Below are 23,682 nucleotides of genomic sequence, written 5' to 3'. Positions count from 1 at the left end.
TGGACTGGTTTCCATGTCCCCCTGACATACTCTCATCCTTTTTCCCTGAGTGCTTTCTGTTTTCTGGAATTGTAAGATGATCCAGGCAGGTACATCTTGTATTTTTCCTTCCCTAGCCTTAGAAGTAGCTGTGTGTTCAAGGTGCCCTGATTCATTTTCTTGGTGGTGAATAGTATTTTTACAAGATCTGGGTGCCCAGTGTCTTATGAGAGGCAGGAGATGGAATAGGTATAACTATCTTACATATCGAGTATAAAGACATGTCCTAATTAAAGTTGAACTCAGAGTTAATGAAACAGAAGGGAGGAGTTGGAGGAAAGAACATGTTTACAGTATCAGGGCATCTGGCTTTTTAACTTGAACCAACTGTAGATCTACTATAGGAGTAACTCTTCTTTGATTTATTTTCTCATCACACACAAATGAGTCATTTTATAGCCTGTAAACTCTAAGAGAGGACTGTCCTCCATTGGACTTCTCTCCATTCTCTCCTCCTATCTTTTCTTCCTTCTAAACAACCTGGTTCTTACTCTATGCTAGGCACAGAGGCACAGGGGAGGGTGTTCTAGTCCCTGTCATAGGGAAGTACTATAGCCTAGGGTGAGATGTAAAAGCTTTCTTCTTCTCCCTTAAGTCCTCCTTCAGGAGTCTAGTTTTTAATGCTCCACAGAACAATATGAAGAAATCAGGAACTATTAATTAGCACTGTCTGTATTGTAAAACTGACCTGGCACTTGAGTCTCAGAAAGTTTTTTTTGTTCACAGATAACAGTTGGTGTTTATGATCCCTGTAACTTAGCCCAGTACCCTGGATGGCCTTTGAGGAATTTTTTGGTCCTAGCAGCCCACAGATGGTATTTACAAGAGTGTGTATGTCTATGTGTCTGCGTGTCTTTGTGTGTTTTTGTTTTGTGTCTTGTTTTATGAGGCAGGGTTTCACTTTAGCTCAGGCTGACCTGGAACTCACTCTGTACCCTCAGGCTACCTATACTCCTGGAGTGCTAGGAATAAAGACATGTGCCACCATACCTGGCTCATGTTTATATATTTTAAATTTATTTATTTATTTATTTAAAGAGTGATGGAGAGAGAATGGGCATGCTAGGGCCTCCAGCTGCTGTAAACAAACTCTGGATGTATGCACTACCTTGTGCATCTGGCTTATGTGGGTCCTGGGGAATCGAACAGTGATCCTTTGGCTTTGTAGGCAAGTGCCTTAACCGCTAAACCATTTCTCCAGCCCCTGTTTATATGTTATTGACAATGGGCCTGCCTATATCGTTCTCTCCTTTTGCTAAATGAATTTTTTTTATTAGTGGTATGGAAGCCAGAAAATTAGTTAGTTAACTATGATCCAGTTTCCACCCCTGGATAGCTCTTAAGCAGGTTTGCTAGGAAGAGCAGTTGCCACTAAAGATGTGATTGTCAGAGGCCATGCCACTGACTAGCCCTCCTTCTCTTCTAGCAGACTGGGTTGGATTCAGACAGGATTTCTCTGTTGCTACCATCCTTCTTTCCCTTACTCTAAAGTAAGTAAATAGAAAAGGCCAATATGAAAAGATGCTCAGCAGTGTTAGATGTCAAGGAAAGAACAGTAAAACCATTATGCAATAATAGCCATATACCCACCAAAGTGACTTAAAAAAGCTAAAAATGTGGCCCAGCATGGCGGCTTATGCCTTTAATCCCAGCATGTGGGAGGCAGAGGTAGGAAGATCACCATGAGTTCAAGACCAGCCTGAGACTACATAGTGAATTCCAGGTCAGCCTGGGCTAGAGTGTGATCCTACCTTGAAAAACTAATAATAATAATAATAATAATAATAATAATAATAATAATAAATGTGGGGAAATTGGAACTCTGGAAAGCTACTGCAAGAATGTCTGGTGGGATCTACCAGGGTTAAAAATACCCATGGCTCATCAGTTACATTCTTTGTGTCACACACAAGGGTGCAATGTAGATAACAAATAAAACACATAAGAATGTGAATAGCAGCAGCATTCTTACTTGCCTCAAACTGGGACAAGCCTTGTGTCCTCCTGTAATGAAATGGTTGATAAAATTACAGAGGTTTTCTCACCATGGGATGCTCTGTCGCAACCAGCTGGCATGAACTCCTGAACGTATCACTGTGGATGGGTTTCATACCTAATGTTGAGCGAGACACGTGGTTCCTGAAAGAGTACAAATTGTGTGATTCCATTTATGTCAAAGAAAAACAGGCAAAAGCACTGTGAGGATACAGAAGGCTGCGGTACTTTGGAAGGGGTGGGCATGGAGTGAGACAGGTGTGGGGCCTGCTTCTTTATATTTAAGAATTGTGCAGTTTCCTTTATGGAAGTAGAGTTGTTTACAACAAAATTTGAAGATGGGTAAACTATTGATTTTGTCCCCTTAGAAAGTGAGACTGCTTGTCTCTGCTTATTCAGATTTAGTGTGCTCACTGCAGCTGTGCCTCCTACCTACTGGTGAGGCGCTGTTTCATTGGGTGGGAGTTCAAAAGGGGAGGATGGGGCCTGAAGAACCCATGTCTGAGAGGTTTTTTTTTACATGTGTTGGGAGCACTTTTTCCCTTTTAAGCTTTACTTATCAGAATTACTTCTCTGCAGTGTGATTGCTTTATGAAACTCCCCTAGAAAGGAGTCACAGCAAATTCAGCATTTAGTTCTAAACATTTGGACAGAAGATACCTACATGAGTTATGCTCAAAAGGTCTGGGAGGTTAAGGCCGTTCCTCCAGGAAACAGAGAGGAATAATTGCTTTGCATTGAATTCTCTGAAGCCAGTTTGCTGAAGCACTTACATGGGCTCTTTTCTTTCCTTCCTCAACAAAAATAATTGAAACAAATACAAATCTGGGGTGTGACGACAGGAGTGGCAGTTTCCAGTCTGTTGAAGTACTTTGCTTCCGCGACCGCACCATGCAGGGGGCGAGAGATGTGGCACACAGCATCATCTTCGAAGTGAAGCTTCCAGAAATGGCATTTAGCCCAGGTAATTTGCCGGTCTTTGAGAATGCATGTAATTATCAGTTATCAGAATCCCAACTTTCTTTTCATCACCTCACAATGGCAGCAGAAGGGGGAACAAAGTACAGTTCCTTCCTCACTGCCAGGGCAAACACCTACTTGGAGCAGAGGGCACTTTCTGCTATTCAGCCTGGAACAAAGGCAGAGATTGGTGCCAGGGCATCTTCTCCAGTCTTGAGGATGTTTTCCCCTAGCTTTCATTTTTATTTTTGCTTCACACAAAATCTCTATTCCTGCCTCGCCTTAAAGAAGGGACGATACATCAATATGCTTCTGTGTGTATGTGTTATATACTTGAAGCTGTGTGTAATTAATCATTTCTCCTCCACATCTAATATCCTCCCTTCATCTTTGTGTGACAGATGCTTGCTTTTGTCCCTGTTTTATAAATTACAAAACATGGGCCAAGAGACATTTTATAAAGAGATACAGATATGTGTGTGTATATGTGCAAGAACACAGATATATATTTGCATAATAGATACATTTACATTCATCTTTTTGTATATATCTTAAAGCTAGAATGCGTACTCAAATTTGAATGAAACAAGGGTAATACCTTCCTTATGAAGTATTTCTCATGAGAAGTATATGTCCTATATGAAAACCTGGGCCCAGTGTTTGGCATATGATGATGCTTAATATTATTTTAACTTCTTATCCCACTCTTTATACCAGCACTATGCATAGCTCTCCCAAATTAACCCCTCATGTTTTTGTGACATACATGCTTGCAGAGTACTTGTACATAGGTTCCTTAGTTCCTCACAGCATCCCCATAGTCTCAAGGCACACCTCCTTCTTCAGTGTGAACCTCAGTGTGTATGTTGTGTGTGGCAGACATACTTCATCTTCTCTGAAGTGAAGAAGAGCCGGGCGTGGTGGCGCACACCTTTCATCCCAGCACTTGGGAGGCAGAGGTGGGAGGATTGCTGTGAGTATGAGGCCACCCCGAGACTATACAGTGAGTTCCAAGTCAGCCTGAGCTAGAGTGAGACCCTACCTTGAAAAACCCAAATTAAATAAATAAAGTGAAGAAGTCAAAGGTTCAAGATTGCCTTGGGTGGCACTGTATTGCTCTAGCCTTGAGGTCTTGACTACAACTCAGAGATACTGGCAGTGGGGTGGGGGGACGGCTTTCAATCTTTGGAGGTTTGCATTTGACTTAGCGCCCTCTTCTGACACATCCTAAAATAGCTCCAATGGATGTTTACTTAGATGACCTGTGCTTGTTTTATTAAACTTCAACTGAAATATAGTCTAGGCCTACCTAGAGGATAAGGTGATAAGGTGAGAGTCATGAAAAAGCACAGCCAGGCTAGTGTGGTCAGCAGGCTCCTTACACAAGCCCCTCCCTCCACCTCATCTTGTGAGAGAGATGTTTTCATTTCTATATAAAGTTATTGTTACCCCCCCCATACACACTCTGGTATGGTCCATGCTTGGAGTTCTTGTCATTCAGTCCTGCTGCATGCTTCCATCAGAACAAGGCTTCCTACTGCCAAGTGATGCCTTCAACCATGTTGCTTCATATTGAAGGGAGATTACTTACTTTAGGAAGGCAGTCTTTCTTTTGTATGTAAACTAGTGGTTTTCTACTTAGCTGAAAATACACCTTTATAATCAACAAAACGTTTTGAAGATATAGTCCACAGCATGTGAACCCATGGTGTTCTGTGTTACTTTAAGCATGGTCACGTGCCACATAAGGAAGTCAATGACAGGACACTTATGTAATGGTGGTCCTATGAGATTGTGTTGCCTAGGGACCTCATGGCCACTTAATTTGTGTAACATCACAGAGATGTTCTCAGAGCAGTGAAATCAGCCACTCCTTCCTCAGAACATGTTCCCATTGTTAAGCAATGCATGACTATATTTTTTATACATCCCATAGTTGGGATGGCAATGGTAGTGATATGGGAAGCTAAAATGGGATTCTGGGGTTCCTAGTAATAATCTTGGAACCCAAAGCCCTGAATTTGTGTCTGCTAATTAACCAAAGAATTGGCAGTCCATATTCAAGAAAATGATTTTTTTTTTTAAAGTAGATTCTTGTTTTAGCCCAGGCTGACCTGGAATTCACTATGTAGACTGAGGGTGGTTTCAAACTCTCAGTAATTCTCCTACCTGTGCCTCCCAAGTGATGAAGCTAAAGGCATGCACCACCACACCCAGTGGGAATGATTTTTAGATCCCCTTATTTTATTTGCATATTACAGGGATGTCAGGGAAAGGACCAAGGAAAGGAAGGTAAAGTGGGGAGAGGGGAGATATACCACATGGTCTAAGAGCCCAGGTCAATGAACATGGACCTTGGATTAAAAAAATGCGAGAAGGGTTTTTTGTTTGTTTGTTTGTTTTTATTTATTTGAGAGCAGTAGACAGAAAGAAAGAGAAAGAGGCAGCTAGATAGAGAATGGGTGCGCCAGGTCCTCCAGCCACTGCAAACAAACTCCAGATGTATGCGCCTCCTTGTGCATCTGGCTTACCTGAGACCTAGGGAATCGAGCCTTGAATTGAGGTCCTTAGGCTTCACAGGCAAGCACTTAACCACTAAGACATCTCTCCAGCCCTGGTTTTGTTTTGTTTTGTTTTAAAGGCATGCACTTCCAAAGAGATTTAAAGGAAAATCCGTAATAAAAAGTGTCTCTAAGCTGGGCATGGTGGTGTACGCCTTTAATATCCCAGCACTCGGAAGGCAGAGGTGGGAGGATCGCTGTGAGTCCAAGGCCACCCTGAGACTACATAGCTAATTCCAGGTCAGCCTGGACCAGAGTGAGACCCTACCTCGAAAAACCAAAAAAAAAAAAAAAAAAAAAAAGAAAGAAAGAAATTGTCTCTTCTCACCCTGTTGCCAGGATGGGAGAGAAGACACAACTGTGTCAGTGTTGTTGTATGCAGCTCAAGGGTCAGAGAGGAGAAGAAACCCCCATGGGCCCAAAAACATACATTTTAGAGTCCACGCTGAGGAACAGGTGGACACACCTGCATCAGCTATCCCAGCCAGTCAGCCTGGGCTCAGAGGAGGGTGCCACTCATACCTGGGCAGGTTGCATGCTCAAGAGAGACCTGATTGGGTGAGATGGGCAGACTTTGGATCCCACAAGTGAAGCAGGTGGGGTGAGCCGAGGTAGGCAGGGTCAGCTGGCATAGGCGTGGCAGTGGTGTGACATCATAAGATTCCCTCCCTTAAGGGCCATCCCTGTCTGCCTAGTCCAGAACTGTCTACTCTGGCCCCTCACATTGCTGACAGAAGGCACGTCTATTGACTGCTAAAGGAGGCAGCAGATACTGCTCAGGATGGGCTGAGATTCCCCTTGCCTCCTATCCCTGTGTCCTAGGTCCCACTCCATATCCCTTTATAAACATGTCCTCATTAATTTGAGGTGTATCTTCTGGGTGTGAATTACGTGGGAGCAGATACAGTAAATTAATATTTTCATATGTAATGGTTTTCATCATTGATAGGCTGTAAATGCATCAAATTTTCTTAGCAATGGCCCTCGCCAGCCTGGTGTGGTGGCCCATGCCTGGAATCTCAGAATTTGGGAGACTGAGGCAGAAGGATCAGGAGTCTTTGGGCTACCTGAGATCTGTCTCAGGGAAGAAACAAAGGCTATAATCTTTTCAGTATGGAAATGTGGAAACTGAAGTGCTCTGTCTTAGAGTCTTCTCAATAAGTCAGAAGCATTGGCGGTGTTACTGGTACAGGACTACATGGTAGTTCTGTTGATTTCATCAAATACCTGAGCTATGTATTAGAGAAGCATCTTCTAATTTAACAAGAATAACTAATTCGCAGTAACATATAAACTAGGAGTTCTAAAATCCTTTTCTCCCCAGGAAAAAATCCTCATGGCTTAATCTCTTCAAGTATTCAGATATGTTGTTCCAAATTTAATTTTTGAGGGGTGGGGCTTGAAGTAGGGTCTCACTGTAGCTCAGGCTGACCTGGATTTCAGTCTCAGGGTGGCCTTGAACTCACAGCAATCCTCCTACCTCTGCCTCCCAAGTGCTGGGATTAAAGGCATGTGCCGCCATGCCCAGCCTTCATTTATTTAATTAATTAATTTATTTGACAGAGAAAGAAAGAGAGAGAGAGAGAATCAGCATGCCAGAGCCTCTAGCCACTGCAGACGAACTCCAGACATGCGTGCCCCAGACGCGTGTGCCTCCTTGTGCATTTGGCTAATGTGGGTCCTGGAAAATTGAACCTGGGTCCTTTGGCTTTGCAGGCAAGCACCTTAACTGCTAAGCCATCTCTCCAGCCCCAACTTTAATTTTTTTTGTTTATTTTTATTTATTTGAGAGTGACAGAGAGTGAAGGAAGCAGAGGGAAAGAGAGAGAGAATGTGCGTGCCAGGGCTTCCAGCCACTGCAAGTGAACTCCAGATGCATGCGCCCCCTTGTGCATCTGGCTAACGTGGGTCCTGGGGAATCAAGCCTCGAACCAGGGTCCTTAGGCTTCACAGGCAAGCGCTTAACCGCTAAGCCATCTCTCCAGCCCCCCAAATTTAATTTTTAATAGCAGTACCACTCCCCTCAAGTACCTGAGTTAGAATGGGATGGCACATATTTTTCTGGCATTTTGCTGTAGATGATACCCCAACCTAATTAGGACCCAAGTACTTTCCAAGGCCCTGACTTCCCCTTGATCATACTACTGCAGAAACTAAAGATGTCTGTAAAAGAAATCACCATATATATACATACATACATATACATATACATATACATATACATATACATATACATATGCATATATATATATGTATGTCATATATATGTGTGTGTGTGTGTGTGTGTGTGTGTGTGTGTGTGTATGTATGTATATACACACACACACACATTTTTCTTTTCTTTTCTTTTTGAAGTAGGGTCTTTCTCTAGCCCAGGCTGACTTGGAATTCACTCTGTATTCTCAGGCTATAGTCTCCTACTTCTGCCTCCTGAGGGCAGGGATTTTATACTTTTTTTAAAAAACAAATAACAAAAGCTAAAAGTTTCCCAAAGAAAGGAAAATAGAAGTGCTGGTAAAAATCTAAAAGTAGGAGGGTGTCAAAAGGAAACCATTGCAGTTAGAACCACATGTAAAATTCTTCCTCCTGCTCATCTTCAGTCAAGATGATCTATTCCTTCAGAGGGACATGCGATGCTGATGATGGAACCCCTTCCTCATACATGTTAGCACTGCTGTGCCACCACACCACACCAAGCTGTACAGTCAGCCACAGAGCCTTTACTTAAAGCAGATGTTAAAGGTGATGCCGAAGGATAGCTTGTGGCTATGTGAATTCCCTGCTCAGATGTTGGCTCAAGGTTTATTCTAAACATAAAGAATTGAGAAAAGAAGAGCAACAGAGGTCCCAAGACTATAATAGCAGGGCGTGTAAGAGAGCCAGTGGCCCCCACCAGCAAAATTTATAAGGCTGTATTACCACCAAGGAAAACAAGGCTGCCATTAGCTCATTGGCATAACAGGAGTGTCCTACAAAGCTATACAAAGTATAGCAAAGCAGCATTTCCCTGAGTGTATTCCAGGAGATATTTTTATATGTATATGTTCATGGGGGGGGTACATGTATGTATGCATGAAAGATGAAAGGACAGCCTTTGGTGTCATTCTTCAGAAATACCATCTACCTTTTTTGAGACAGGGTTTCTTGTTGGCCTGAGGCTTGCCAGGGATTCGTCTGTCTCCATCTTCCCAGCACTGGGATTATAAGTAAACACTATCATACCTGGCAGTTTTACATGGACTCTGGGGAGCAAACTCAAGTCATCATGCTTCCCAAGCAAGCACTTTTCCAACTGTGCTATCTCCCCAGCCCCAACCATGGGATTTTAACTGGTATTTAGACAGTGATGGAATAAGATACCGAAAGCCAGATCAGATGAGGTGGTCTCTTCACTGCAGCCTTCTCAGGCCTTCATCTCCCTTATGAGCATTGTGAACCTCCAGGCTGGGGATGTACTGGGTTCTGGGAATAGACTATGGAGTGTAAGTATGGAAGCATTCCTGAAATTCTGCCTAGCATTGAATAAGGCAACACTTCAGGAAGTGCTGGGTTTGGAGTTATGTAGTAGCAAGGGGCAAAAGAAGGCAAGAAAGAAGGGATAAGTTAGGGGAGGGAAAATTCTGAATAAGGATGAGCTGCTTAAAGGAGAGGACAGCTTAAAAGAGAGACAGTCTCCTTGGACTGTGTTCTCTCTGTACACTGGTGCACAGTGACCTAGATGAGAGGTCTAGCCATGGTGGGAGATGGGACACTGGACTGAACAGCTCCAGTCCTAGTAGAAACTGCAGTGGAAGGTGTACTGAGCCAGCCTGACCATCTTGCTTAGGTGGAGTGCATCCCACTGGGTTATACGTACCCAAATGTGGCTATCTCCTTCTTAGCAGCTTTTAGTCATGGCAGAAACTGGGCTCTTTTGGGGTCATTGAAGGTTCTTTCACAAGCCTCTGTGCAGAGAGACTCTCATGGTCTCTACACAAGATTCCTGGTGGCTTTGGAAGAGGGGGAGGTTGCTGTGGCAAGTAGATGGAAATTGACTTTCTCCAACCCTCTTTGAGATAGAAGGAACTAAGTTTATTAGTGTGGGGGCCAACATGAATGTGGACCTTTTCCAGGCAAGTTTGCTGCTTGACTTGTTTTTATTCTTTATCTGAAGATTGTCCTAAAGCAGTCGGCTGGGAAAAGAACCAGAAAGGAGGCATGGGGCCAAGGATGGTGAACCTCAGTGAATGTATGGACCCTAAAAGGTAGACTCAATTTGGGTGCTCTTTTCTCTGGGGTGTGGGGTTCTCTAACCAGCATGTGGACCAGGTTATAGTAGGCCAGTGTTGCTGTATACTTCAGTCAAGGGCTGCCTCTGCTTAACAGAATCAGTAGAATGTTTGACATCCTGAAGGATTAGAACAGGGTCCAGGGAGGTATCCCGGTCCATAAAGTGCTTGCCACACAGACAGGAGGAGTTGAGCTTGGATCCCAATACCTGCAAAAAATGTTGGGCGTGGAAGCACATTACTGTAACTCCAGTTCTGGTGAAGTGGAAACAGGATGCTTTGGTCTGCTAGCTTGTTAGTATACCCAAGTCAATGAATTCTATGTTCAATGAAAGACCCTGTCTCAAAAAAACAAAACAAAACAAAAAATGGTAGAGGGGCTGGGGAGATGGTTCAGCAGTTAAAGATGCTTGCTTACAAAGCCTGTTGTCCTGGGTTCAGTTCCTCAGCACACACATGCACAACCTGGTGTGTTATGACCCCCTCCCCTACATATGCAAAAACAATACAAATTAAAAAAAATTAAAGTTGGGCTGGAGAGATGGCTTAGCGGTTAAGCGCTTGCCTGTGAAGCCTAAGGACCCCGGTTCGAGGCTCGGTTCCCCAGGTCCCACGTTAGCCAGATGCACAAGGAGGCGCACGCGTCTGGAGTTCGTTTGCAGAGGCTGGAAGCCATGGCGCGCCCATTCTCTCTCCCTCTATCTGTCTTTCTCTTTGTGTCTGTCGCTCTCAAATAAATAAATAAAAATTTAAAAAAAAAAATTAAAGTCAAATATGGTGGTGCATGCCTTTAATCCCAGCACTCAGGAAGCCAAGGTAGGAGGATCACTGTGAGTTTGAGGCCAGCCAGAGACTACAGTAGTGAATTCCAAGTCAGCCTAGGGTATAGTTAAACCCTATCTTAAAAACTAAAATAATAATGATAATAATATGGAGAGCAATCGAGGATGTTGACCTCTGGCCTCCATATGTATGCACATACACGTGTGCTCACACCCATATGAACATGCATACCACACACACACATGCAAAGAACAACCTAGTACAGATAAATTTTGTTCTTACTTCAAGCTCAGATCTTCAGACATGTATGTTACTATAGCCTTTTTCATGTCCTTTTAGTTTTTTCCAACTGACTATCACTGAAGGACATGATATGAAATTCCTCACTGGAAATCAGTGTTATATTCAATGGTGACTATAAGTACTCTCTATTCAAGGAGCTATGGAAGACACTTCTGTTGTCACGGTTGTGATGGACTTCTTTTCTTAAGCCATTGCATAATTTTATTCACCGACATAGTGGTGTATAACTAATAATGCTTCCCATTCATGGTGGCTGGAGCTCTGTGTCAGAGTTTTGGCCCACCACTAGCAGTTACAGAGGCTGCCATGGCATGCATTCTGTGTGGTAACCGTTTCTTCTCCCTGTTTATCCTCAAGCTTTTTTTCACTCTTACTTTCCTAATTTATATCTCGTTTTCTCCCATAGCTACCTTAGAGTTAAGATGAAACTGTAATACAAATGAGTGACTGGCTGGGTACATAAACCTCTCATTTTCTAGGCTGGCTGAGTCATCGGTGGATCTAAATCTCAAGCTGATGTGTTGGAGGTTGGTTCCCACCTTGGACTTGGACAAGGTGGTATCTGTCAAGTGCCTACTGCTGGGAGCTGGTACCTTGGGGTGTAATGTGGCGAGGACACTGATGGTGAGTTTGGGGTTCTCATGGTGCCTTTTAAGCTTCAGCCATTCCTTTTGTTCGAGGGTACACCATTGACTTCCTGTCCCCAGGCTCCCCATCCCAGTTCCTTTATTATTTTTCTTTTCTCAGCATCATTTTTAATTACAAAAGGAAACTATGCTCTCATTATAAGATAGAAACAGAAAGTCTTCCTTCATCCCCATTTCCCAGAAGGAATTGCAGTCATAGGTGAGTGTGTAGCTTGTGTTACCATCTAATACCATGTGGTATCCTAGGCACAAAGAGACAGAGACTTTTCATATGTTGCTGCTGTTAAAAACTGTATCCTAGCTTACTATTTATAGAAATTTTTAAATTTTAACTTACTAGAAAAATTATTGTGACTACCTTTCTATGCCTCCTTACTAAGTATATGTGGTATTTTGTTATATGACTATGTCCTCAGTTCAACCAATTTCAGATTTTTTTTTTTCCTACTAGACAGGGTGATAAAATGAGATTATTTTACTGACATCTGTGCATATTTATGAAATTATTACTTTAGGAAAAAGTCTTAGAAATATAATTTTTATTTTAGAAAGAATGTACAACTTAGGTATATATAAGCACTTTATTCAAACTAAATTACCTTCCAAAAAAGGTACACTAGAAACATGTATGACAGCTGTTTTCCATGCTCTTGCCAAAATTAGATAGTGTGAATTTTCTAAGTCTTTGTCATTCTTGGCAATTAAGTGATACTTTATCATTTCTATGTTGCTGTAGCACATGCTGACCTGGAATTCACTATGTAGTCTCATGTTGGCCTTGAACTCACAGTGATCCTCTTACCTGTGCCAGGATTAAAGGCATTTTCCACCACACCCAGCCTATAAGGCCTTTTTAATGGCCATCGAACATACCTCCTTATATGATCAAGCATTCAGTCATGTCTCATGGTTAACTAAGGCATTTCTGTAATACTTGCCACTAACATTGTTTATGATGATGAATTTTGCTGCAGAGATATCTTTGTAATTGCATCATTGGAAGAATTTCAGATTATTTTCAAGGATGCATTGTTGAAGTAGATCAAAAGATATGAGCATTTTTATAATTCTAGAAACACGTTATCAAATTACCTTCCAGAAAAACACCAGTTTGACACTCTCAGCCAGCAAGAGGGTTTTCTTGCCACCACATCTGCTCCAGCACTGAGTGTTGTCATTTTCTTTACTCGTTACAGATTAGCCCACTAAAACTGAGTAGCATTCCAAGAAGCCAGAAGTTAAGTATGTGAGAAATGCCTCTGAATTTGGATAGCCTGTAGCATGTTTGCAATTTATCTGGCCTTCTTCCCATTGCCCAGCATGGTCCCAGGCTGCCTTCCCTGCTATCCACTCCAGAATGCAAAAATACTTCAGAAATAAATATTTCCACATCAAGCAAAAAAGACTTCTTTTTGTCTCCTTATAGACTGCTTAGCTGCTGATGAAACTGGATGCACAAACTGAAACCAGCCATTTTCAAAACAAGCAGCCAGCCCAAAGAAGGCTTAGGAAAGAAGGCTGGATGCTTGCCTGTCATTCTCAACCCTAGAAATGATTCTTGGGTGCTTACTGATTGTTACCCTGAAACCAGAGGTTCTTAGAGTCCTATGTTAAACATACTGAAGTAAGAGAAAGAGCAGGGTCTTAGCTTTGAAGACAGTCACAGCAGTGCTTCTTTTAGGTCACCAGACAGTCATCCCTTGGTAGCTACAGGGTGGTGATTCCAGGACCTCCATAGACAATAAAATCCAAGGATGCTCTTGTCCCTTCTTGTTGATGGCCTAGTGTTTATGTACAATCTATTCATCTCTTCCAATATGCTATAAATCATCCCGATTACTGAGAATTTCTGATGCAGTATAAATGTGATGCAAATAGTTGTTACACTGCTACTTTCAGGGAAATAATCTAATTATTCAGTACACACTTAGTTGTTTTCCCCATCCATTGTTATTGAGCTTTCAGATTCAGAGCCCCTGCCTGCAGAACTACTTACTTAAGATCTCTGAAATATACCCACCCTAGAAGTTGGCATCTTCATTTGGGTATAGCTACAAAGATCTCATTTTTTCCTCACTGTTTATTGGATGTGTGTCACTTATCTTTTCTATGCTTCAGTTGCCACATGTAGAAAACAAAATTATTAGACTGTAGACTATCCATCTTGTCCAGCTTTAAAATTGTGTGGTTTTATAAAAATTTTCAGAAAGGCAACTGAAGTCTGTGACATCATGTAAACTATTTTTGAGAATACAGAGTCATTTTCTAAATGCCCATTACTAATAAAACTTTTTCAGCTTGGAGAGATACTACAAAAGATTTTACAGTATGATACATGGGAAATGACTTGCAAGTCATTTTGACTGAAGAGTTAATTGAGTCCTTAAATGAGTTTCCAGAGGAGTTGTTATTTATACTTAATTATTCATTAAGGGAAACAAAGACATTTGGGACTCTCCCATCCTGAAATTGCAGCATGAAGTTCTTATAGGATTCACTATCAAATTGTTCTCTGGTGGCAGTGTCAGAAGCAATGCATTATAAATTAAACCCACTCTGACATTTCTTGGTCTCATTATGCTGCAAACCAGGCACTGGGCATATAATTGTTTTGTCGTTTAAAAGAAGTTGACATTATGGTGATATTACTTACAGTTTCTCTAATGCATTTTCTGCAGTTTCCTGTATTTGAGGTTTCCAAGCTGCTCAAAAGCAAAACCCCTTCTAGATCCTTCAAGAAATACATGCTATGAAATGCTCATCAAAAACACTGTGACCTTCTGTTTCCATGTAGGGTTGGGGTGTCAGACATATCACATTTGTGGACAATGCCAAGATTTCCTACTCCAATCCCGTGAGGCAGCCTCTCTATGAATTTGAAGATTGCTTAGGGGGTGGTAAGCCTAAGGCCCTGGCTGCAGCAGATCGCCTACAGAAAATATTCCCAGGAGTGGTACGTTGATACTGTTTGTAAACATGCACAGGTTTTTTATTTATTTCTTTTCCTTTGCCTGTAAATGTTTAAGTCTTGGAGAATGAGGCTTTGTGGTGTTGGTAACAAAGAATCAGACATGTGTCACTTCCAACCAGATTCCCATCATTGTCACCAAGCTTTTCTCCTCACCTCAGTGATGGACAACAATACTACAACAACCACTGCAATGGAGCTCAGTGGCAAAGCATCTAGTGTGCGTGAGCCCCTGGGTTCTCTTCCCAGCACCACAAAATGAAGAGCTCTCATATTCTGGTGAAAATGAAATGAAAAGTGCATGAGAAATATTTCTAGAAATATGTTTATTTTCTATCCTACCTGGATGTGAAAGGATTTATGGCGGCTTAGATTACAATGTTAGTTTTCATCAGTCATCAGACTAGCTGCTGGATACTTAGCACTTAGGCTTGTGAAGTTAAATTAAATGTGGTTTATATAGTAGAAAGATTGGGTATAAGTTGAATATTTGCTCTACCTCCTTCTCTTTTTTGAGTTATACTATTTTATTTAGAAATATCAGCCAGTAGACAATTGATTCATCTCATTTTAATCAAAATTTTGAGAGTTTTTGTTTGCTTATTTGTTTAGATCATGCGGCAAAAGAGTCTACCTTTTGAATGAGTAATCAATTTGCCTGGCAGGATTATCTTTGAAGCTTCTGCTTGTACTTGCAGTGCTAGGAGAGGCTGTCATCCCTAGACAAGAAAAAGCCTGCCTTCTGGAACTTTCTCTGTTTAGTCACCCTGTGTTGATCATCTGTTTCAGAAATCTTTTGGGGAAGCAATATTGACAGTTTTGTTTTACACGTGTCTCTAAGGAACATCATTTATTGGATTTAATTCAATTGCATTGATTGAGAATCCACTGTGTTAACTATGTGTTAGAGGCTAAAAGAAATAAGTCACAACACTGCATTGAGATACATATTAGTTAGTTCTTTGCTGGCATAGTATTTCAGATCACAACATTGCCAAATCACAGTGGCTTGCAGCTGCAAACAGTTTTTCATGCTCCTGGCTGTGTAAAGATTGTGCTGGCTAAGGCTCGACTAACAGCTCCAAGTCAGTATGTGATTATTTCAAATTAGAGGCTCAAAAAGCTTCAGTCTGGGTCCACCTGATGTTGGGTAGAAGGTAGAAGTGCAAAGAGTTGGCAGTTACACTTATTTAAGTTTCACGTCAACCTGGGCACAGTGTAGTAGTTTCTTTCCTGATTTCCAAAGCAAGTCACAGGGCCAAGCCCAGTGTCAGTGGGGTTGGTCATCTTCCAATGAAAAGTCCTACAAAGTCATATGGAAAAACGCATGGGCCTATCATTCCCTCAGAGAGAGGAAGGTATACATAACTGGGGAGAACCACCCAGTCTATCTTTGGAGAAGATTATGCGCTTCCCTTGGGGCCCATTCAGAAATGACTTTGAGTCTGAGCTCTGCCACCCATTAGTTGCGTGAATTTTTTTCTTAACCAAATCCCACCAGTATCTAAGGCCCAATGTAGTTCTCTTTGTTTATCTGTTCAGTTGTTCTGCTCCTCATTTATCAAATATTTCTATCAGGTCCACAGCATACTGGGAGCTAGGTGAACCTAGCTCTGCTTCCCATGCAGGGGGCTTAGAGTCTGGTAAGGGAGATGGTTGTTGACAAGTTATCTCACAAGTATTTATGATTGTAACAAGTGAGCAGGAGCTCAGTGGGGATGAGTGTATGACCTAAAATGGGGAGGGTGGAATCAGGGAGACTTCTAGAGAGAACTAAACTCGGAAGGTGAGTGGGAGCTAGCCAGACTGAGATGCCAGAGATGTTGATGCCCAATGCCGACACCCGTGGCAAGAAGAAACCTGGTAGAAAGTGATGGTGGCAGAACATAAAGCCAAAGAAGGTGAATAAGGCTAAGGCAGAAGGAAGCACAGACCAGACCATGCTGGGCCTTAAAGTTAATTTTCTTGGAAAATTTGCCCGCCAGGTTGAGGGTTCCTTCTGAACGTTATGGTTCAGTTTTCACTATTTGACTGTTAAGTCTATGAAGCCAGTCTCTGATATTTCTGCCTCTTCTGCCTTATAAATCGTAATAGATACAGTAGACTACCAGAGCACTAGTATTGTTCATCTCATTTATGAAAATTACTTGTGAAACTACTTCACTTATTTTGTTTATTTTTATTTATTTGAGAGAGAGAGGCAGAGGGAAAGAGAGAGAGAGAGAATGGGTGCACCAGGCCCTCCAGCCACTGCAAATGAACTCCAGATGCATGTGCCACCTTGTACATCTGGCTCACATGGGTCTTGGGGTATCGAGCCTCAAGCCAGGGTCCTTAGGCTTCACAGGCAAAGTGCTTAACTGCTAAGCCATCTCTCCAACCCCACTTTTGTTTTTATTAATTTTGTAGGTTATCACATAAAATAATGGGTTGGTTGTATAAAGTAATGGGGCATTTTTATACATGGATGTCATGTTTTATTGTGAGTCTCTTCAGTTTTTAGAGACAGGGTCTCATGTAACCCAGGCCTGCCTAGAACTCGTTATATAACAGGGGATGGCCTTGGATTTTTTTTTTCAATTTTTAGTTTTTGATCTTAGATTCTGGACCCTCCTGCCTCTGCCTCCCAAATGCTACCATTATATGAGCACTACTATCCCCAGATGCCTTGATGATTGGAAGGAATTAATAAGGAAGGGAGGGTGGGAGCATCAGCCAGGGAGCAGGGAATAACAGCATTCTCAGCAAGAAAAGTAGCTTTTGATGCCTGGTTCTGTGAATGCAAGGTTATACAATTTGAGCCAGCCCTCACTTGTTCAGTTATTACAAAGAAGGTGAATGGCAGACATTTTCTAGCTTTAAAAATTTTTGAAGTAATATATTCATAAGAAGGATATGTACTAGAAAGTTGTGAGCATCCATTTCCTAGCCTGTCCTGGCTGACAGACCTTCGGTGTGAGGTGGCTGCCTTGGATAGCTGACCTGGTTAGCCTATAATACAACTTCAGAAGTGGGAAGTCAGACTTTTGGAAGTTGCTTAAAAATATACTTGGCTTACACTAACCATGTTCTAGCCACAGACCTGAGTAACTCAAAGGTTGGATCTGCAGAAACTTGATTTTTATTTGCAAAATATTGAGTAGTGCCTTCTTTTCTAATCCTGGACACAGGAGTCAAATTGGTTCTTTCTAGGTGCTTTTAAAATCCTTTGATAAAATTACCTGAGAAGGACTGCCCTGCTGAAAATGCCCTGCCTGATCCCTGGGTTGGGTTAAGTGAACAAGCAAACACCTGGTCTTTGACAAATCAAAGAAGTGTTGTGTGTGTGCGTGCATGTGTGCGTGTGTGTATGTATTAGTTTTAAGTGCTAGGAATTGAGCCAGAACCTTGTACATACTAAGCGTAAGCTTTCCCACTGTGCTATGACCCTAGCTCACACTGGACAGGCTTAGAAATTTTGTTTTTTAAACAATTTTATATACATGTGTAATGTGTTTTAATCATATTAACTCATTTCCTCTCACCTCCTAACACCAGACTCCCTTCTTCCCAAATACTCACTTGTACTTCAATTTTTGTGTGTGTGTGACCTATTGAGTTTAACTAGGGTTACTTGTATAAGCACTGTGGGGAGTTATTATTGGAGCATGAACTATTTACTGGTGGTTGTACCAGTGGAAAAAATATGTCTCCCTCTTCCCTAGCAATCATTAAGTGCCAATAGTGCCTCAGGGAGGTGTGGGGGCTTCATGAGCCCCTCTAGCATCCATGATGGAATGTTGGTGGGCCCAGTCTTGGGGTGGTTTTGTGCAGGTAATGGCAGCTGTTGTGAGCTCACTAGCGCAGCAGCCCTGTCATTCCCAGAAACAGCTAGCCCTACACTTCACTCCTTCCCATTCTTTGGCTCTTATATTCGTTCTGCTCCCTCTTCCTCAGTGTTCTGTGAGCCTTATACTTATACTTTGGAATCAGAATTAAGTATGGCCATTGTTTTCCTAGAATGCTAGAGGATTCAACATGAGCATCCCCATGCCAGGACACCCAGTGAACTTCTCCACTGTCACCCTGGAGCAGGCCCGTCGGGATGTGGAGCAGCTGGAGCAGCTCATAGAAAGCCATGATGTCATCTTCCTGTTGATGGACACCAGGGAGAGCCGGTGGCTTCCTGCTGTCATTGCTGCAAGCAAGAGGAAGGTAGAGAGTATATGGAGCCTTGGGTGCTTATTTCTGACTATGACAGTATACAACCCCAGAGGAAGAAGTATCCCAACCTTCCCTTCCCAGAAAAGAGGAATTACTCGTGTGACCTCATGGCATGCTGCCAAAGGGCTTCTTTTGTAGACTGCCTTTACCTCCCACCATCACCTAATATAATAGTATTGATGTATACTCTTCTTAACATCCCTTGGAGCTATTACTATTTCTCAGTGACAACTGAAGGGCCTGCGATATTAGATGTTTAATAGCTCTCTACACATGTAGCCCTTCACAGGAAAGTGCCATACTTATGATAAATGATACAGTATTTTATATATTTTTATGTCAGTTATGTTGATATATAAATGTATATGTCGACATTTTTATTTACCTCCATCTAGCTATTTGAGAAAGGATAGGAAGGGGAAAAAGGAGAAGGAAATAATGGGAATGAAATAGAGAAAATACAAAACGATATGCTCTAAGCAGTTTCTAGAAATCATTTGAGCCATATATTATTTTCGTTTTCTCATATGTTTTCCCTTTCTCTTTAAAACTTCCTGTGTGATCCAAATTTGAAAGAATAACTTAAGTTACCACTCTGGTAGAGCTTGGAGAGATAGCTCAGTGGGTAAGAAAACCTGCTGTGTCAGTATGAGTCCGATCCTCAACACCCACATAAAAAGCCCAGCATGGCTAGCACACCTACATAACCATAGTTTTGTGGGAAGTGGAGACAGAAAAATTACTAGAGCTTTCTGTCAGCCAGTGTGACCAAATAATGACAGAAGTGGGTTCATGGCGAGATCTCATCTCAATGAAATGATGTGGAAGAGGAGAATTTCTCTGACCTCACATATATGTTTGCACACACTGTATACACTCCACACCACTTGTACTACATACACACCATTATCTCTGGTGGGTGAATCATATCCCAAAGCTATTACAGTAAACTAAGTAGGTGTGATAGAGCATAGCATAGCAATGGTCAGAGTGGAGTGGGAGCTTAAGATGCATTCTGTACTCATCCTGCTTATCAGTTCAGTGACTTTAGGACAGTGGTGGAGCTAACCTCTGACAGTCACTATCCTGGTCTGTAAGCAGACAACATTTGTAGGGAGTTGCAAATGGAAATTAAATGAGGTAATTTATGTGAACAATTCGTCAAGTTGTATGCAGTTTATAAGCCTTCAGTACTGGGTAGTTTTAATTATACTTAGCTATTAAAGTCCACTGCACTCAGATATAAACAGTATATACATATATATATATATATATATATATATACAATAATATATGATACCCAATAATTATATATTATATATATAATAATATATATTATACATATATATATATATATTTTTTTTGCAATGCTAGGAACCAAACCCAGGGCCTTATGCATGCAAGACATGCACCCTGCCAATGAGCTACACACCTAGTTCTCAAAAGTGAAATTTTTAAAGTTCATAAAATTTGAAATTAGCAATGGCTCAAAGTATATTGGTTTCACCTCTCTTTAATTTCTTGACATCTACAGCTGGTCATCAACGCTGCCTTGGGCTTTGACACATTTGTTGTCATGAGACATGGTCTAAAGAAACCCAAGCAGCAAGGAGCTGGAGACTTGTGTCCAAGCAGTCCGGTGGCATCTGCTGACCTGGGTTCCTCACTTTTTGCCAACATCCCTGGCTACAAACTTGGCTGTTACTTCTGCAATGATGTGGTGGCCCCAGGAGATGTAAGTAGATTTGTGATCTTCAGTAGCTCTTCTGCCCACGTTCTATGCTGCAACAGAGAAACTTAGATCTTTCATTGCTTTTTTTTTTTTAATGAGAGGGGAAGAGAGAATTGGTACACCAGGGCCTCTAGCTACTGCAGTCAAACTCCAGGCATATGCATCAGCTTGTGCACATGTATCACCTTGAGTGTCTGGATTATGTGGGATCTGGGGAGTCAAACATGGGTCCTTAGGCAAGTGCCTTAACCTCTAAGCCATCTTTCCAGCCCCTTTCATTGTTCTTTAAACATTATCTTTTAACAAAGACTTCTCTAGCCTGGCATATTCCACTATGTGCCTTGATTGGCATTCTTACTTGAATAGCTGATTCTCATTCAATAGTATAAATGGAGCCATAGACCATTTCCATTTTGTGGAAACTACAGCAGAACCTGATTTCTAGTAGCCCTCTGCCTTGCCTTATGCTCATCTTAGAACCCTAGACCTGATGAGTCTAAAGACCTGGATTTTATTATAGGCCTGAGGGCTGCCTCCCTAGTAATCTTGAATAATTATTTCCTACCCCTGTGCCTCTGTACATTGAAAGTAGACTATGGCCTTATAAAATTCAGCTTTGAATTTCAGATAAACAATGAATTTTTTTTTAATATGAATGTAAACCCCATACAATATTCAAGATCTGCTTATACTAAAGAATTATATGTTGTTTGTTTGCAGTTTAGCTCTTAACTATACTCCTTTATTTTATCTTACAACCTAGAAGAAGGACAGTGACTGGCCCTGGTCACTCACAGGGCAGAGCAGATCAAATGTGGAGTGCTTAAAAACAACCAGGAGCACACAGTACAGGCCTAAGGTTCTCCAGCTGTAGCATGCCAGCAGGATTAGGCTTTCTTCAGAAGAAAGCAGACACATTCTCTGCACCTCCCTCTGTTTTTCCCTTCTTTTATTGATTTTGTTTTGATTTTTCAAGGTAGGGGCTGACCTGGAACTTACTCTACACCTCTAGGCTGGCCTTGAACTCATGTAGTCCTCCTAACTCAGTTTCCCAAGAGCTGGGTCTAAAGGTGTGTGCTGACACACCTATCTTCCTCCATCTTTTAAAACCCAGGTTTTAGTAGACTTTATGTCCTTCCCATATAAAGAAAGAAAAGATAACCATTAACATCTGTGGGAAAAGGTGGCTTAGTAGTCTCCATCACAGTGCTGGAACATGCAGCTCTCCTTGTTACTCAGTGGTTGTCAACATGTTGGATTGAGGGTCCATGGCTATACAGTCATGTCTGTTTGTGAGGTGAAATTTTCATGGAGTCAAAATGATCCCTCACAACCCTGGAATTTGTCCCTAGTTGGAAGGTTAGAATTTCTTTTGTTGATCCAACAAAGGCTGTCTATGGACCCAGGCAGTAGCTAGTCAATTGTAGTGAAGCCCTGGGCCCAGTGAGGGTGATGAGGGTCCATGCTGGGAGAGGTGCATGGGAACCGAGGACTGCAGGGCAGCGTTAATGCTCCCGTCTCAGGGTCTGAGCCTCCCTGAGCCATTGACTCTGGGAGAATGGCAGATCAGGAGCACATATGCTGTTCACGTGACTGTTCCTCTGCATTTCCACCTCTTATTTACCAAGCACAAGAGAGGTGAATGGAGTCAACTAAAGGTGCACATGATGTAAACCCAGGTGAGGCCCCACAGCCGCAGTGCTGGTGGATAGCCTGTCTTCCATTATTTACTCTGCTCATCCTTTTCAGCAGCTTGCCTCACTTAATTATATAAACATGTATTTTGTTTACTGTGATCCTCCCAAGTAATGATAAGATTTGAGATGGGATGCTCCTGTCAACAGAGAACATCTGGTTGTGTTTTAAATCTTGATGGTGGGGAGCTTCAGGTTCAGCTAGGACTGTGGGGACTAGAACATTCTGTATGCATCATCGATTGTTTCTCTCAGTCAACCAGAGACCGGACATTGGACCAGCAGTGCACTGTGAGCCGACCAGGCCTGGCCATGATTGCAGGAGCTTTGGCCGTGGAACTGATGGTTTCTGTCCTGCAGCATCCAGAAGGGTGAGTCTGGCCCTTTAGACACGGCGCTGAAACAAAGCTAGTGTCAGCACTCACTCATCCCTGTCTCCCTGGGCCTTTTCTCAGTCTGACTCTTCGGAGAGTTTTCACACTCTCTGTCTTCAAAACAAGATTGCATAAAACCTAATCCATGTCTTTGGCTTGAAAGAAACTAATCCTGTGATCTTTGGGCTGCATCGGTGAACCCTTTTTTAATTCTCCTGGAAGTGGTTTTTTGGGGTTTTTTTGACAGCTAATAAGGAAGAATAAAAATTTTGGTAGAGCAGTAAGACCTTCGCATTCTCATTCTTTTGGTAAGCTTTGATCTTCTTTGTCCTAGACATTTGTAAATTATATACACATGAGTGACTTGCATCTGAAATTGCATTCACTTACTTGTGGTGGAGGTCCATGTGTAGTGACTTGGCCAAACAAGGCTTTATCTTCTTTATGCAGCTAGAAGTTCTGAGGTGAGTAGTCCAGGTCCTCATGCCGTCTGGCACTTGAGTTCCTTCTTGACCACTCAGCCAACTTAGCTGTCTTCCTTGTGCATGCCACCGTTGTGTGTGGCAACATTGTGCTTTCAACATTGTATCTGGGGGACAGTGTTGATAAAAGTAGTGGTTACCTAAGTCTGTCCCCCTCTTCTTTTTCAGAGGTAAATAAACATTTTATTAAGAAAACAAAATAATGAACACTTGGGGGATATAGTGAAGGATTTGCTTTAGTTAGGTATTCATGTAACATTTCTAGATCCCCTAGCCTAAGATGGCACAGGACCTTTCAACTACTTACTATTCGAAAGGTCAAAAGTTCAGATTGGTATCTGATTTATCAAGCTATCAGAGTACAAAAGAATGTTTAGCAGGCTGGAGGGATGGCTTAGCTGTTAGGTGCTTGCCTATAAAGCCAAAGGACCTAGGTTTGATTCTCCAGGACCCATGCAAGCCAGATGCACAGGTTGCGCATTCATCTGGAGTTCCTATGCAGCAGCTGGAGACCCTGGTGTGCTCATTCTGTCTCTCTATCTCAAATAAATAAATTTATTAAAAAATTTTTAAAGAAAAGAGCAAAATGGGGCCGGAGCGATGGCTTAGCAGTTAAAGTGCTTGCCTGCAAAGCCATAGGACCCAGGTTCCATTTCTGAGGACCCACATAAGC

The 23,682-nt window shown here is 42.0% G+C and overlaps 1 protein-coding gene across 1 annotated transcript in view; it reads left to right on the top strand.

The window, feature by feature from the left end:
• Positions 1-23,682, top strand: part of Atg7 (autophagy related 7) — a 130,758-nt gene that overhangs the window by 26,450 nt on the left and 80,626 nt on the right. The window contains exons 7-14 of the mRNA XM_045133389.1: positions 766-854; positions 2,877-2,998; positions 9,709-9,799; positions 11,389-11,533; positions 14,351-14,509; positions 18,524-18,718; positions 20,262-20,462; positions 22,409-22,524. Of these exons, the coding sequence (XP_044989324.1) occupies positions 766-854; positions 2,877-2,998; positions 9,709-9,799; positions 11,389-11,533; positions 14,351-14,509; positions 18,524-18,718; positions 20,262-20,462; positions 22,409-22,524 (1,118 nt within the window). The remainder of the gene's footprint in view (positions 1-765; positions 855-2,876; positions 2,999-9,708; positions 9,800-11,388; positions 11,534-14,350; positions 14,510-18,523; positions 18,719-20,261; positions 20,463-22,408; positions 22,525-23,682) is intronic.

This window comes from Jaculus jaculus, chromosome 14, assembly GCF_020740685.1.
Source record: "Jaculus jaculus isolate mJacJac1 chromosome 14, mJacJac1.mat.Y.cur, whole genome shotgun sequence".
In the NCBI taxonomy this organism is placed as follows: Eukaryota; Metazoa; Chordata; class Mammalia; order Rodentia; family Dipodidae; genus Jaculus; species Jaculus jaculus.
Note: the sequence above shows the minus strand (reverse complement) of the source record. Positions and strands in the feature narration are given on the sequence as shown.